The sequence below is a fragment of the Agelaius tricolor genome, unplaced genomic scaffold (assembly GCF_023055355.1).
Source record: "Agelaius tricolor isolate 1412-34295 unplaced genomic scaffold, bAgeTri1.0.p SCAF_7, whole genome shotgun sequence".
In the NCBI taxonomy this organism is placed as follows: domain Eukaryota; kingdom Metazoa; phylum Chordata; class Aves; order Passeriformes; family Icteridae; genus Agelaius; species Agelaius tricolor.
The window spans coordinates 19,775,652-19,789,296 of NW_027269267.1; the positions used below are offsets into that span (position 1 = coordinate 19,775,652).

The window sequence follows — 13,645 nt, forward strand, 5'->3', positions numbered from 1 at the left end:
AGCTCTAAAGAGTTTCTGCTCAGGGCATTGCCACTGACTGCTGAAACTGCAATAGGAAACAACACAGGGAACAAATATTCATGTGCCACTCTCAATAATTTGATCTACACAATGCATCACTATAATTTATCTCTCGGTATTGACTGTCCTTAACATGAAACACAACAAAGTCTTACAGACTCAATTTCCTTACTGCTTGAAAGAGGCCTCCAAATAACAGTATTTCCCCTAGTTTACTGTTTTCCCCTAGTAGACTATGTTTTCTCCAACCTCCTGTGGCTCTGTAGTTACAATTTGCAATAGTTACTACAAATTTGCCAAACTCATCTTTTCTAGACATCAACTAAATTTCTGCTTCCACCATGAGCTCCTAGAGCATGATGAGCTCAGGCAGCCGTGCAGCCTTGGCATAGCACAATGTGATTTCCTGTACTGCTCCCACCAGCCTTCAGCCACAGCTCACCCACCTCTCCCAGCAGCACCAACTGCTCCAGCATCACCTGGAACTCCACAAGCCAGGTGTCACAAGGAACACGGGTGGCAAACTGACCTCTTCCTCCTGCCAAAGCCTCTGCAGCAAGCATGGCAAAGAGACAAGGAGGGAAAGCAGGGAATCTAAAGCCAGCCCCAAACTTCACCCCTTTTCTGGAGCTCTGTGTAAGTACTAGTGTGTGGGGTGGGTGCATTTCCTACTTCACCAAATCCTTAGAATGGACACCATAGGTGAAAGTTATTAAATATTGGCAAGTTTCCCATCCTTACCTATCTCAAAGGGCTCACTCCTCCTCACTGACCCACTCGGGTGCTGCTGGCTCTTTGCCTCTAGCCCAGCCTGTTTTCAAGGTGCAGCAACAGAGAGGAGAACATCAGATAAATGGCACTCTCTGAAGCTCCCTAAGTCAGTCCAGCCTTCACCTCGATGTCTGAGGTGCTCCCTTTTCACACTGGCATCTCTCCCACAGACTGGGATGGGGGAAACAGGGAAAACAGGAGGGAGGGGGTGGAGGAAGGGAGATGACAAATCAGAAGATTAGATCCTTTGACTGCTGTGCATAAAATAATTAATCAATAATGACACTGTAAACCTGTGGCGCAACTTCACAGGCATTAAAATATGAATACATCAGTTAATTTAATTACCAGTAGTCTTAAGCAGAGCACACTCACAGATGAAGCATCTACAGCAAACATTTCAAAGCTTTCAGTTCTTGCTTGACAGGGCCCATCACTTGCATCATCACTTTTAAAACACTACATCAAAAAGGCACACACACTCAAGGCAACAACATTGTCTCAAGAAATTAAGCTGTGCATTTTGAAAGAGAATTAAGACATGTTTTACTTTCCTGTGGCTTGCCAGGTTAAGCCACGGAGTAAGCCATCTTACCAGAACATATTTGTTGAGTAATTTTTACCTCCTACCACAGCCAAATTTTCCCATGCTCATGCTATTCAATATACAGGGCATGTTGTGGTACTCTCCTGGACAACACAAGCCACAGCAATAAGTAGGTTTACCTTTTCTGATCCTCTACCACTGGGAGATATTAACCAGGCTATAAGAAACAATTCCCAGACTTAGCAAAGCTAAGTAGCATTGCACTTTTCTGAAATTCAACAGTAAACGTCTCAGCCGTTTCTGTTTCTCAGTTACAGCACTTCTTGCAGGAAGGACCTTCAGAGAACACGGTGTCAAGACTGAAGCTGCAGAACAATTGGAGCAGGGAGAGGGGGGAAAGTAACACAAAAGGAAAGTTTCTTTGTTTCCATGTTCTGCAGAAACTGCTCTTTCAGGGACTGTGGGCTGGGGAGATCAAGAGAAACAAAAAGGTACAGTTTATCCCAGCCCAGCAGCTCTGATGCAGTGAACCCGTGGGGAAGCAGGTGACCCAAGGTCTCCTTCTCAGCTTCTCCATTTGGGAAAGCACCCTGCATAAACAGCTTCCTCATGCAAGAGGCAGGTAAAGGATGTGCCCATCCATTCCTCCCCCTCTGATGCTGAACAACTGAGATTATTTACACCTCTGTGCAACACAGGCCTGTGAACAACTTGTGCTGTTCTCAGCAGTGCAACAGCGTTGCAACCTGCTAAGGGTTTGTTTTCAATGCCTTGAGCACTGATAAAAAACCCCAAACAAATCAAACATGCTTTTAAATGCTTGCTAACAAAACTAAAGAACATTTTGTCTTAACACATACAATTTACCTATGTGTTAAGACAGACATACCTGTCGTAACACACAGGTAAATTGTATTGTTTTCTAACACTGAAAGATTCAATTTTACTCCATTTCATTTGCAGGTAATCAAAATGTTTAAAACAGAAAATGCATGGTAGGAAATGGTACATATCAGGTATCACTCACTGTCCTCTTGAAAAGTGTTTGCAACTGTATTTCATTCTTACAATGAAAGTACTTTGTGACTGTGTGGTTTTCTGTTGTTTTGGGGTTTTTTTAAAGCATGCTAAGGCACAAGAAGAAGAGTGGTCTTTTAAGGTCCCTCCTTGGGCTCCATAGTTCTGTAATCAGTTCCATGAAATGCCCTCAAGCTTGGTGGATCAGCATCACTGACAGCCTGGTCAGCTTCACCCACTGGCCAGGGCTCCTTTTTCTGCTCACATATTGGCCCACAGAGCACTTGCAGCAATACTGGTGCACATGTAATTTACTTTCTGCAACCAAACCCCCTTGAGATATTCTGCCCAAAGCTTTTCCACTGGCCACACTAAGCCATAAAGCTGCATTCTCTTTTCCTCAGTGGGAAAATAATTGATAGACTGGGTACCTTCAAAGTCACTATTTTTGCCTTTGAATACCACCAAATTTTTTGTGCTGCTCCTGGAAAAACTTCATGATCTTACAGGTGTAAACTCACTCATTTCTCCCAGCAATCCCATGTAATGGTAGTGAGATTTCCCCTGTTATCCACTAATGCTCAATAACAAGGTCACATACCCCACTTGGGAGAGTGCTGGTGAGGGAGAAAGGACAAGGAAAATGACAGAGGCAAGGAAAACAACATGCTTCTCCCAATTCAAGGACTCTATTGTTTGAAGTCCACTCAGTCACAGCAAGTGCAGCAAGACACACACCTGCATGCCCTGAGCAAAGGCACCCTCAGAGATTTCCCCACCTCAAACCAACCTTACTTTATTTTTGCCAGTGTGGACTTGCTAACATTTGTAATGCCAGCACCTCTGTTAAGTACTTGTGTAATTAACATTCCACAGCTAAAAGATGGGGAAAAGAATCTTTTCCCTTAGCACTGCATCGAGCATCCCAGGGAGGTGCACACAGCAGGGAACCATCTGCCTGCCCTGGTGCTATTTGTTTGCTCCACACACCATCAATGACATTTCACTGTTACAAAGTGAAAAAAAACCCCAGGAGCTGAGACTAGGCAGGTATGGTGGAAGACACATGCCAGAATGCCCAAGTGCAAGGTGGGAAGTTCAGGCAGAGGAGGTTGGAACTCTTAGCTCATGCTACACATTTCAAGGACACACCTTGTCCCTGTTTATGCCAGCAACAACTACTCCTGGGGACACTCCTGGAGTCCAGGTCCTCTGCCACCATGTTGCCTTTCAGGTTATCACCTAAGCAGCCCCACCAACCAACATCGGCACACTTTACTGCCCACTACCTTCATGTAACCTCATATTTGGGGGTAACAGAGGGCATTTATGGACACTGAGTATCAGCAATGCAGATGGTGCTTGTATCAAAAGCACTTACACTGCAGCCAATGTAAGCAATGTAGCTGGTTTTAAACAACCACTCCTGACTTCAGATCGTCAGAACTGCCATTTGAAGTGGCAGGTGGAATCTTCTACACCTGCTGATGTAGGTTCAGATAAAATGTTCACATTGCATGGTTCAGAAAATTTTAAAAAAAATTCTGGAAACTTAATATGATCCAGGTTTAGCTATGAACGGAATAAATAACAAGCAACCTAAGTTTTGTGCAAAGGATTTTATGGACGCAAATGTTTGCAATTAAAAAATTTAAAGAAAACACTTTGGTGTTTTTATGTAAACATTCCCCTGCTGCCTTGGAAATACTGACACAGCAATAGTGCACTGAGATGTTGCAGAAAATAAAGTATTCTTCAAAGTAAAGAAAGAGCTACAACCACCAAAAAAGGTAAAAGTACTTATTGAATTATTTCAAGTTTACAAATAGTAAGACATTGTAAACACATTCCAGCTATTTAAGTCTCTGCTGCTCTTTAGCTGATTGCCCAGTAAACTGCTAAACTGCACCAATGCCAAGTGTTTTTGATGAGAATTTCCAGGGGAAGAAAAAAAAATCCTGGACCTAGATTTTATGGATAAAGTGTCCTTTACTGGGTTGAGCTGAGGCCTGCTAAACTTCATGACAGGGTAAAAACCAAACCTTGGTACCAAAACAAGAGTGGAAAATAAGATCTTTATCGTTTCTCCAGCCAAGTTTTCAGAGACGTAATCTCTTTGTAGGAAGAGTTACCAAAAAGCACTCCCACAGACACTATCAATTGTTGCAGTCCCTGTTAAGCCTATGACCTGAAAAGAAGTTTGGTAACTTCACCAGGCAACATCTCCACCAACACCAAGGCTGTTAGAACTGAGTTGCATCCCTTCCTTCAATGGTTACATTACAACAGCCTCTGGGGCTTTTGGGTTTGATTTTACCAGAGGAGTGGACAGAAAAGAATGCTGGCAATGCCACTGGCTTCTCCAAACCACACAAGCTTTGCAGGTAGCTGGGGAGCCTCCTGTGTGCTCTCCACCCAGCCACACTGAGACACTCTCTGACTTCCTTCATGCTAGACTACACAACCTGGCAGAACTACCCACGTGTGAAAGGCTCCGTAAATACAGACAGGCTGATCAGATACTGCTCTCAGATGTCTGCTGTGCTCACCAGATTTTTATAAAGAAGATAACCAAGTTTGTACAATGATTCAAGACAGCAGAAGATGGGAAAGCAATGTTTGAAGCTTAAATTGGAAGTCACACTGAGAAGATCTCATCAGATACTGGAAGCAGTTTTGCTCAACTGCAGATGCAACAGGCTACCTCATACAAAACATTCTGCTATCACCTTATCTTTAAAGACACATCATTGTACTAATAAGGCCAGAAGAGTAGTAACAGCCTTGTCTTTTCAGATGCTTTAAATACCTCAAACCGAACTGCTGCACACCGGTGGAAGTTAGAAATCCCAATTATTTGACTCTACTTCTGCTGCAGCTCAACTCTGAACTCCCCAAGCACGTCAGCTTACTGAAAGAACTACACATTTTAGTCTTATCCCTACATTGCAACTTGTTCTGTGTTTTGACAGAATCACACTGTGTTAGTTTTGATTTGTTCTTTGCAATAACAATGCATATAAATCCAGCACATGAAAAAGCATATCTGTGGGGAAAAAAAGCTATCCTGCTAGAAATCCCTAGAAATAAACTTATTTGAAATTACTCCTCAAAAGTATGCTCCTTAATTCTAGTTAACTGAGAGAAAACTGTTTTTCTGTAAGCTGCTGGTCCTCCCATACAAATAAATTCCCACACATTTCACAAATATTCCCAACTGGAAATTCCATCAGTTGTAGGGAAAAGCTTTGCAGCACCTTTGAACAAATGCTCAAAATCTTATGAGCAAAGCATAAGAAATTGCAACTATACCAAAGACATCCCCCCATGCTATGAAACAGCACTTAAAGAAATAGTATTTGTAGAAAAATAACTCCCTATGTATCACTGGTTTCCACTGCAGATCACAGTTACTCTGAGAGGAACAGAATCATGCTCAATCCTAAACCTCTCTCCAAGTGTGTGCCCTATCCTCACACAGCACTTTAAATTAAAGCGTTATCCCCAGTGTCAAGGATAGAGGCAAATCCACGCAGTAAACTAACTGCTGAAATTTGAAGAAATGCCTTGAAGTCCAACATTTTAATGAGAATCTAGTCTAGAAGGAAATTTCCTGCAGAATCTTACAGCACAGCAATGAGAGGCAAAGCACACATGCAACAATAAACCCTAATGCAAGGATGCACAAGTACCACAGTGAAATTACAGAGTGGCTCAGAGTGAGGAAGAAAAACAGCAAAGAGGGGAGGAGGTCCCACATGTTGCAAAAACATCACTGCCAATGACATGAAACACAACTTCATTATGAAAGCAGGCAGTGACTTTAAAGCAGCCACTGGCACTGGAGAGCAAGGTAGAGCTCTGGCAATTCTCTACAGCAGATATGGAAGTCGGGGTGGTCCAACCCAGAACTAGCAGCAAGCAGGAGACTGGGTGGTGACAGCGCCAGGAAGGGCACCAGACTGTATGAAAGCTGCAGAGAGTAACAAACAAACCCAAAACATTCTTGGCAGAAGGACTCAGCAAAGAACATTAGAAAATGTTTTAGACTCCAGCTGGCTATGCTGCTTTCAAAGCAGACACAAAAAATAAAACTTGCTGCTTTGAGTCTGTAGGTTAAGACCCACACTTGTATAATTCATCAGGGAGACAGATGAGACCAGTTTTTGTTCACTCTTCCTCACTCCACATCCACCTCTTCCCAGACCTCTCCCCAAATCCTGACACTACAGCACTTGCTCAGGGAGAGATCCCTGCAGTGATGGAGCAGCCATGTGTTTCATGTAGCAATGATGGTAACAAACACAGCACAGACCAGTGAGTAACCATGTTCTGATTTCTTAAAACAGGAGGACAAGGGAAAAATAGCATGAGTGATCAGATGATTGAGCTTAAGCCCCTTCTTGAAAACAAAAAGTACTTTTGTAACGTGTAAAAGTGCTCTATATTCTACTGTATCAAATGCAGGAATCTCAGCATTCACTAGATCAGTTTTGGAGACCATTAAGTATTTTAGTACAGAAGCTATTTCATTTTCAAGGCCCAATATGTACTATCATTGTCTCAAAAACTGGTAGATGAATAAGCTACAACAACTACAGCTACATTATGAAGTCTTTATGCAAAATATTGGACGAAAATTCCAAAGGCTAATTTATTTTCACTTGTTAATTAAAATTCAGTTGTGTTTTAATAACTGAAAACCAGAAATTGTGTAAAAAGTCAGCTGATAAAAAAAGCGAATACAAAAGCGAAGTGGCAATACAAGAACAAGGGAGGAAAAAACCCGGTAAGATTAAGAATAGCATTTAAATATAAAAATTTATTTAGGTGAAGTCACAAACAGTTTGATATCAATTTACAAACACTTTATGTTATGCATATTATTGGAAATATTGAGAAAGGGAGAGGACATAAGGGCAGCTTTCTCCTGAAACAACTAAAGGCATACCCTTACCATCATGCGCATTACTGGATCATAGTATTACCTTGACCATACCCCTTAGTATGCAAGGATAAAGGAGAAAAAAACAACATGCTGAGATGCAGAATGAAAACTGTGAATCAGTGAAAAAGATTTTCATGAACACCAGACTACAAAGGTCTAGTCTGATGGTCAGGATTTTAAGTAATCTACTAGGATAAAAACAAAATTATAACTTAGGTCAATCATTATAATTGATGAAGAATTTTGTAATGCACAATTGGGCTATCTGACAATGACAGTAATGGTTAATGCAGAACAATGGAAAGAGGATACTGAGCCTAACAGAATAATTCTGTTGACAACCTGAGTTATTATCCCAAGTGTATGATACTTTTCTGAGTCAAATACACATTTATGTTGCAGATACTCTCAATGAAATGGCAAAAGTAACAGCTGTAACAAGACAAGTTATGATTTATTTTTTTAAACAAATATAATACATAGGGTTTTGAAGTGTCCGGTTGTGATCTGCAAAGATCCAGGATTGCACACAAGTTTGGTCAAATGAGAAGGTTTTATCTGCGCATTAAATTGGCTTTTACTTTCAAAGTAGTATTTTAGGGCAGGATTCTCCTCCGGGAGAGTGTTCCTGACCTCATTCAACCAGTGTTCAATTTATTCACCTTCCTGAATCTTTGCCCTCTTTGGATAGTCTGTGACAAGTGCTGCGCTGCAGGAATTCCTGTTTTCCAGCAAACTGGCTTGCTCTGCAGGTTTGTAGTCCATTGTTACAATTGCTGATTGGTAAAATGAATTTCCTACGTCTTCTCTAGCACAGCTTGCAACGCAACAGAAGCAGAGGTAAAAGAATGCACTAGAATACCAGAGCTCCACTTAAACACCAACGGAGTCAGGCTGTTGGCACCAATAAGAAATTCTGTATTTAACAAATCTGCAAATATTTAAGATCCAAAGTTATTCAGTTTTATAAATAAACTCACCCACTTAGTCTGACTCCCATCCCAACTGGTCTTCTGTTTTCATGGAGTCTGGGGAAAAAAAGAGAGTTGTCTGAAGTTATACACACAGACATAAATTTGCAGGAATGACTCTCACCTATCCTACACACACACACCAATTATCGCACTCAAACTACAACTAGGATTTCTCACTTTATTCTTTCCACGTAATGCAAAGTTACAGCTCCTCACCAGTGCCTTAGAAAGGACAGCTGTGCTCAGACACAATGCTTTCTACACTTTGACTTAATTTTTACTGTTTAACCCTCTGTGGAAATGCAGAATTAGAGATACAGGCACTAAATTAAATGATACTGAAATTCAAGGAGTCTTGGACTAAAAGGGGGAATGAAATCCAGTCAGGCTGCCTAACACTATCCCTCGAAACTACAAAAAGAAAATAATTTCAAAATAACAGCCTGGTAAAAAAGGTTTTTGTAAAACACCTCCTCTTCCTCTTGACAGTGTGAATGTTGAAAAGCTTAGGTTCTGTCCAAAGTCTTGAGGCCATAAAAGGCTATTCTCTCCCATTTTATTTCTCCAGTTCTTTTGCCCAAGTGTGATGTCACATCTTATTGTGCTGAAGTAGTTTTACACAACAAAAAGAGAGCTTGCAACAAACTGGGGAGATATGGGGAAACACATAGGTCACCTCCAAGAAAATATTTCCTTGCTATGACCATGCCAATGACAAATTCATGCTTTATCCTAGGCCTCATCTACATTCGACAGCTGCCTAAACCATCATTTCATTTAAGAACATTTTTAAACCATTATAAGAGACTATATGCTACCAATTAAAAACTGCTCTAGTAACAGAAAGGTGGCTGAAACCATAACAATTAATTGCCTAAGTTTTACTTTTTCATTGTGCTGCTAAAGTACTACTCATTTTACAAACATTAAACTTTTGATATTTTGTAAGAGTTAAAATAAACATGTTTATTTTTTTCTTTACACTTTCTGGGGGAAAAAAAACAACAATGCCACTCATAAAAATCAACTAGGAAGTTCCCATGAAATCAAAGGGGATTGGGACCCCTGGTGCCTCAGCAGAAAACCCAGCAAAGCTCAGCACTGACAGACCAGCTGCTGTGGAAGAAGTTACAAGAGTGGTTAACATGACAAGCTGAAGGTCCAGTCTCACATGAGATGAAAGCTATAAGCCATTGCCCATCTGGTGCTCACATAAGATCTGTAGGAAAACAAGAACTGAGCTGTTCACCTTGAGAATGGAGAAATGTAAACAGACATATCAGAAAAAGTTGCAGAACACAGAGCATCAACCACAGAAGGTGCAAGGCCAGCAGGCCTGGGTTTATCTATCTTACTGCGTGGTGTTTGCTCCCTTTCTTTGTCACAGGTTGGCCTAGAGAAGTTACTCTTGATATGTACCAAAGGCAAGACTTGCTGTGATACACCAAGCACTTTCAGATGCCTTGAAAAGGCACCAGGCTAACATGAGTCAAAGCAAAAAACTTAGTCCCCCTGTGCTGGCAATCAGACAAGCACAGCATCTGATAAAGCAACAAAAATTCTTCTGGAAAGCAAAGGTTCTTTCTACAATTGTAAAAAATAGTTAATTAGAAATAAACATAGCCATTATAACAGAATCTCTCTGTCACCATTCAGCTGGCATGAAGCTCAGCATTCAGCTGAATTTTCTGTGCTGGGGATTTGGCAGACTGCAGTCACCGGTGTAAGAGAAGCAGCACAACCCCTCATACAGACAGGCAGCCCGCTGTGGCTGTGGAGCTCAGCATCGTGCCTCAGGCAGGAGAAAGGGCAGACCTGCCTGCATGCACCACAGATTATACCAATGCATATAGTGATGCCTGTACTGAAAGCAAACAAAGTACACAAAATCCTCCCTGCTTCTCCTAATCACACTCATCTTTTCCCACAAAACAGGCTCTAACTTGTGGATTAAATCTAGTGAGCCCCAAAACAGGTTTAATCTTCAAATCGTGGTGAATTTGCACACTGTGGCCATTCTTATTGGAAGTTTATCTTTATTCATATCAATTTTTTGCCATCCCATGCTGTCTGCAACTGCCCACATGCTCCCATAGAAACAGGACAGTGTACTCTTTGCCTTACATACAGGTAACTGTATTGCTGAGAAAGTTGATTTTTAAAGACAACTCGGAAGAAAAGAACAAAACCACAGAAAATCTTTCTTCTAATGTCTTCAGGAAAATGCAAAAATACACCAGAAGAAGGAATTGATGGGGTTCCTATTTTCTGGTGAGTGGAGCAAAAAATGCTCAAACATTTGCTCAGAGCATCCATCCGCGTGCACACCTCTCACGGTGGCCAGCTGGGCACCCGTGATACCGTGTCCCTAAGGTCAACACGAGCAAAGGGTCAGTGCCATGAGACGAGAGCTGCCGACCAAGACAAGGGCACCCCAACTGCCCCTTTCTCCTCTTCCCATCCGAGGGAGCACCATGCCCAGCCAGCAGAGCAGAGAAACACGCGGCCATCGGCCCATCACACCTGGCTTTTCTCCTCCTGCTTGGGGCTCTGGCCCGGCGGTGGCGGCTGGGCCGGCGAGGCCTGTGTCTCGCTGTCAGTACGCAGGCGTCTGGGGACAAGCGACTTGAGGGGCGCCATCCACTTCATCCACAGGTCCAAGTCGACGTCGCCCCAGGGCAGCGAGGGGTTCTTGGCCGCCCGCCGCCGGAAATCCTCATCGTAGTTCATCCACGAGGTGCCCCCGTAGGTGGCGTGCAGCTTGCGGATGGTGTCCAGGTACTTGAACATGGCTCCGCAGCGCGCCGGGTGCTTCTCGCACAGCACGCTGGCGTACACCAGGAAGGCCGAGACCCACTGGTCCAGCGTGTCCCCCGGGCGCGGGCCGTGCTCGGGGGCCAGCTCTGTGTGGAGCAAGGAAAAGAGGTCAATGAACTCCCCCCGCCAGATCCGCTCCTTCGTGGCCTTGGCCAACTTGTAGCCCAGCGGCCGCCGCAACCCTACGTAGGGGGTGGCCGCCGCCTCGGCCTCGCCCTGCCCCGCCGCCGCTGCCGGAGCCGGGGCCGGGGCCGGAGCAGGGGCTGGGGCTGGGGCCGGGGCCGGGGCCGGGGCCGGAGCCGGAGCCGGAGCCCCGGCCGCGCCGCTCGCCGCTGCCGCCTCGGCGCAGGGGCTGGCGGCCGCCGCCGCCGCCGCCGCCGCCCCCAGCGCGGCCTGGCGCTCCAGCCAGCGCGGGTTCACGTAGACGGTCCGCAGGCGCGGCGCGGCCCCGGCCGCCGCCGCTGCCGCCGCCCGCGCCGAGCCCTCGGCGCCGGGCTGAAGCCGCAGCACGGCCAGGGCGGCGGGCGCGCCGGCGGGCAGGTCGCTGCCGTCCCGCCGCGGGGCCGGCTGGGCCGCCGCCGGCACCTGCAGCAGCGAGGGCGCCGCCCAGGGCGGAGAGCCGCCCCTAGGCCCGGCCGCCGCCGCCAGCGCCTCTAGGCCCGGGAGGCCGAGCCGCGACCCGGGCGCCACCGCGCCGAGCACCCATCGGGTCTCGGCGATCCCGGTGCGGTCCCGGGGGCTCCGCGACCTCCCCTCCTCGCGGCGGCCGGCGAGCGCCGTCCCCAGCGTTAGCGGGGCCGCGACTCCGGCCCGGCGGCGGCGGCGGCTCCGCCGCCTCCCACGTGGCATCGGCACGGCGGCTGCGGGCGGCGCGCGCGGCGGGGGCGGGGCCGCGGGGCGGGGCCAGAGCCGAGTCCCCGCCCCTGGCCGGCCCCGGTCCCGCCCCCCGCGGTTCAGCGATCCCCGGGACGTTCCAGGGGATTGTCCGGGCGGCGCTGGAATGCCCGGAGGGGAGCGCAGAGAGCGGAATACTCTGCCTCTCTCTCAAAAAATGATCCCCAATCCCAGTGTATATATGTGCATGCTCTATACATACATATGTATATACACACACATTTACAAATATGTACAGCACATTTAGTTATATATACGATATGCTATATATTAGATTGGCATGCTGTATATGTAACTTCTGTAAGGATATGTAGTAGGCACCCCGATGTCATTATTGTTGCTTCAGATTAGCAAATGTTTTGAGGAGTAAAGGCATTACATTGCTTCTCCCTTCCATTATAAATAAGCCTCTTTTTCTCTTTACATAAAATGGTACTTTTTAAAATTATTTTTGAGTACTCTCACCCCAAAAAAGATTCAGCTTTCCTAGCTAAGCACTGAGTAGGTCACCAGCTGGGTGAAGGTTGAACCTCACTGGAGTAAAAGCTGGGTGCTGGCTCCTTCTGTGGACTTATGCATCCCACTCCACAGCTGCTTCCACAAACACCTCTGTAGCACTCCCCTGGAGGAGCAGCCTTGAGTCCTGTGCTGAAATGTTTATAGATCAATTGCACTGCAACAAAGACAAAAGTTCTGTAAAAAAATATAACAGTTCTTTCATTTTCACAGAAAGACTGGAAGAGATACATTTTAGATGAAATCCTTTTTTGACCAAAAAAATCAAATCCCAGGAATGTCAAACAGAAATTCTTCTGAAAGGAAAAAAAAAAAAAAAGTAAGGTAAAAGAGTGGCTTTGGATTTTTTTTAATGCTTAATAAATTCTAAATAAATAATTAGAGTAGCAAAAAGTTACTATTTTCCAAATCCCCTTTATTTTCAGGGATTTTTCAGAAGTCTGAACAAACCAGGCTTTTTTTCCTTCTTGAGATGAATACACTCTCATTTTGATAAAATTTTTTTTTTTTAAAATTCAACCAATAACAGGTGACAGTCACTCCTTCCAATTTCAGTTTAATGGGGCATTAATAAAACCAGACATTGTTAAAATAACAATAAGACCATAGTTTCTCTAAAACTTAACCATGTAACATGCTTTTTATAAAGTCAGGTGATAGCCATTTACACAAAGTCTCTGAAAATTTTCTGAAGGTTAAGATTTTCTTGACTTTGCTTCAAAATGAGTATTTGTTTAGAACCAGAAAGTGATTCAAGTTGGAGGGAACCTCAAGAGGTCTATACTCCAACCTCCTGGTCACAGAAGGGCAAAAACTAAACTGAGACAAGATTGCTTAGTGCCTTTTTCAGTTAGATCTTGAAAACTATCAGTGATAGGGATCCCATAACCTGTTCCAGTATTGATGATTACCCTTGGTAAATCCATGCTGAGTCTTTCCAGTCACATTTTTCTCCTCCATGTGCCCACGAGTTCTCTTCCAAGAGAACTTGCTTTTGTGATTTTCCTGAAGTGAAGCCACCAACCTTTAGCAGCTTAGGTAGTCCTTGCTCTTTTTGAAGACAGGTGCAACTTTTAGCCTTTTCCAAGCCATTAGGTACTTCTCCAAATTTTGATGGCCTTTCAAATATAAAAAGTGGCC

At 44.6% G+C, this 13,645-nt stretch overlaps 1 protein-coding gene across 2 annotated transcripts; it reads right to left on the minus strand.

Annotated features, from left to right (window-relative positions):
* Nucleotides 1–7,158: 7,158 nt before the first annotated feature.
* On the minus strand, nucleotides 7,159–11,964 carry LOC139591672 (skin secretory protein xP2-like). 2 transcript variants are annotated; one of them, XR_011679715.1, is made up of 3 exons: nucleotides 10,407–11,964; nucleotides 8,285–8,332; nucleotides 7,159–8,198 (listed from the first exon to the last, which is right to left on the minus strand). XR_011679715.1 is itself a non-coding variant. In XM_071430544.1 (3 exons), the coding sequence occupies exons 1-2, from the start codon at nucleotides 11,942–11,944 to the stop codon at nucleotides 8,324–8,326; spliced, it is 1,152 nt and encodes a 383-aa protein (XP_071286645.1). In that variant the 5' UTR covers nucleotides 11,945–11,964; the 3' UTR covers nucleotides 7,159–8,198; nucleotides 8,285–8,323. The 2 variants fall into 2 exon arrangements, 1 of the variants encoding a protein (XP_071286645.1); XM_071430544.1 differs by having other exon boundaries at nucleotides 10,802–11,964.
* Between the last annotated feature and the right edge of the window lie 1,681 nt (nucleotides 11,965–13,645).

Bases quoted from the DNA above. Each gene is read 5' to 3' on its own strand.
- LOC139591672 (XM_071430544.1), bottom strand. From the start codon at position 11,944: ATGCCACGTGGGAGGCGGCGGAGCCGCCGCCGCCGCCGGGCCGGAGTC.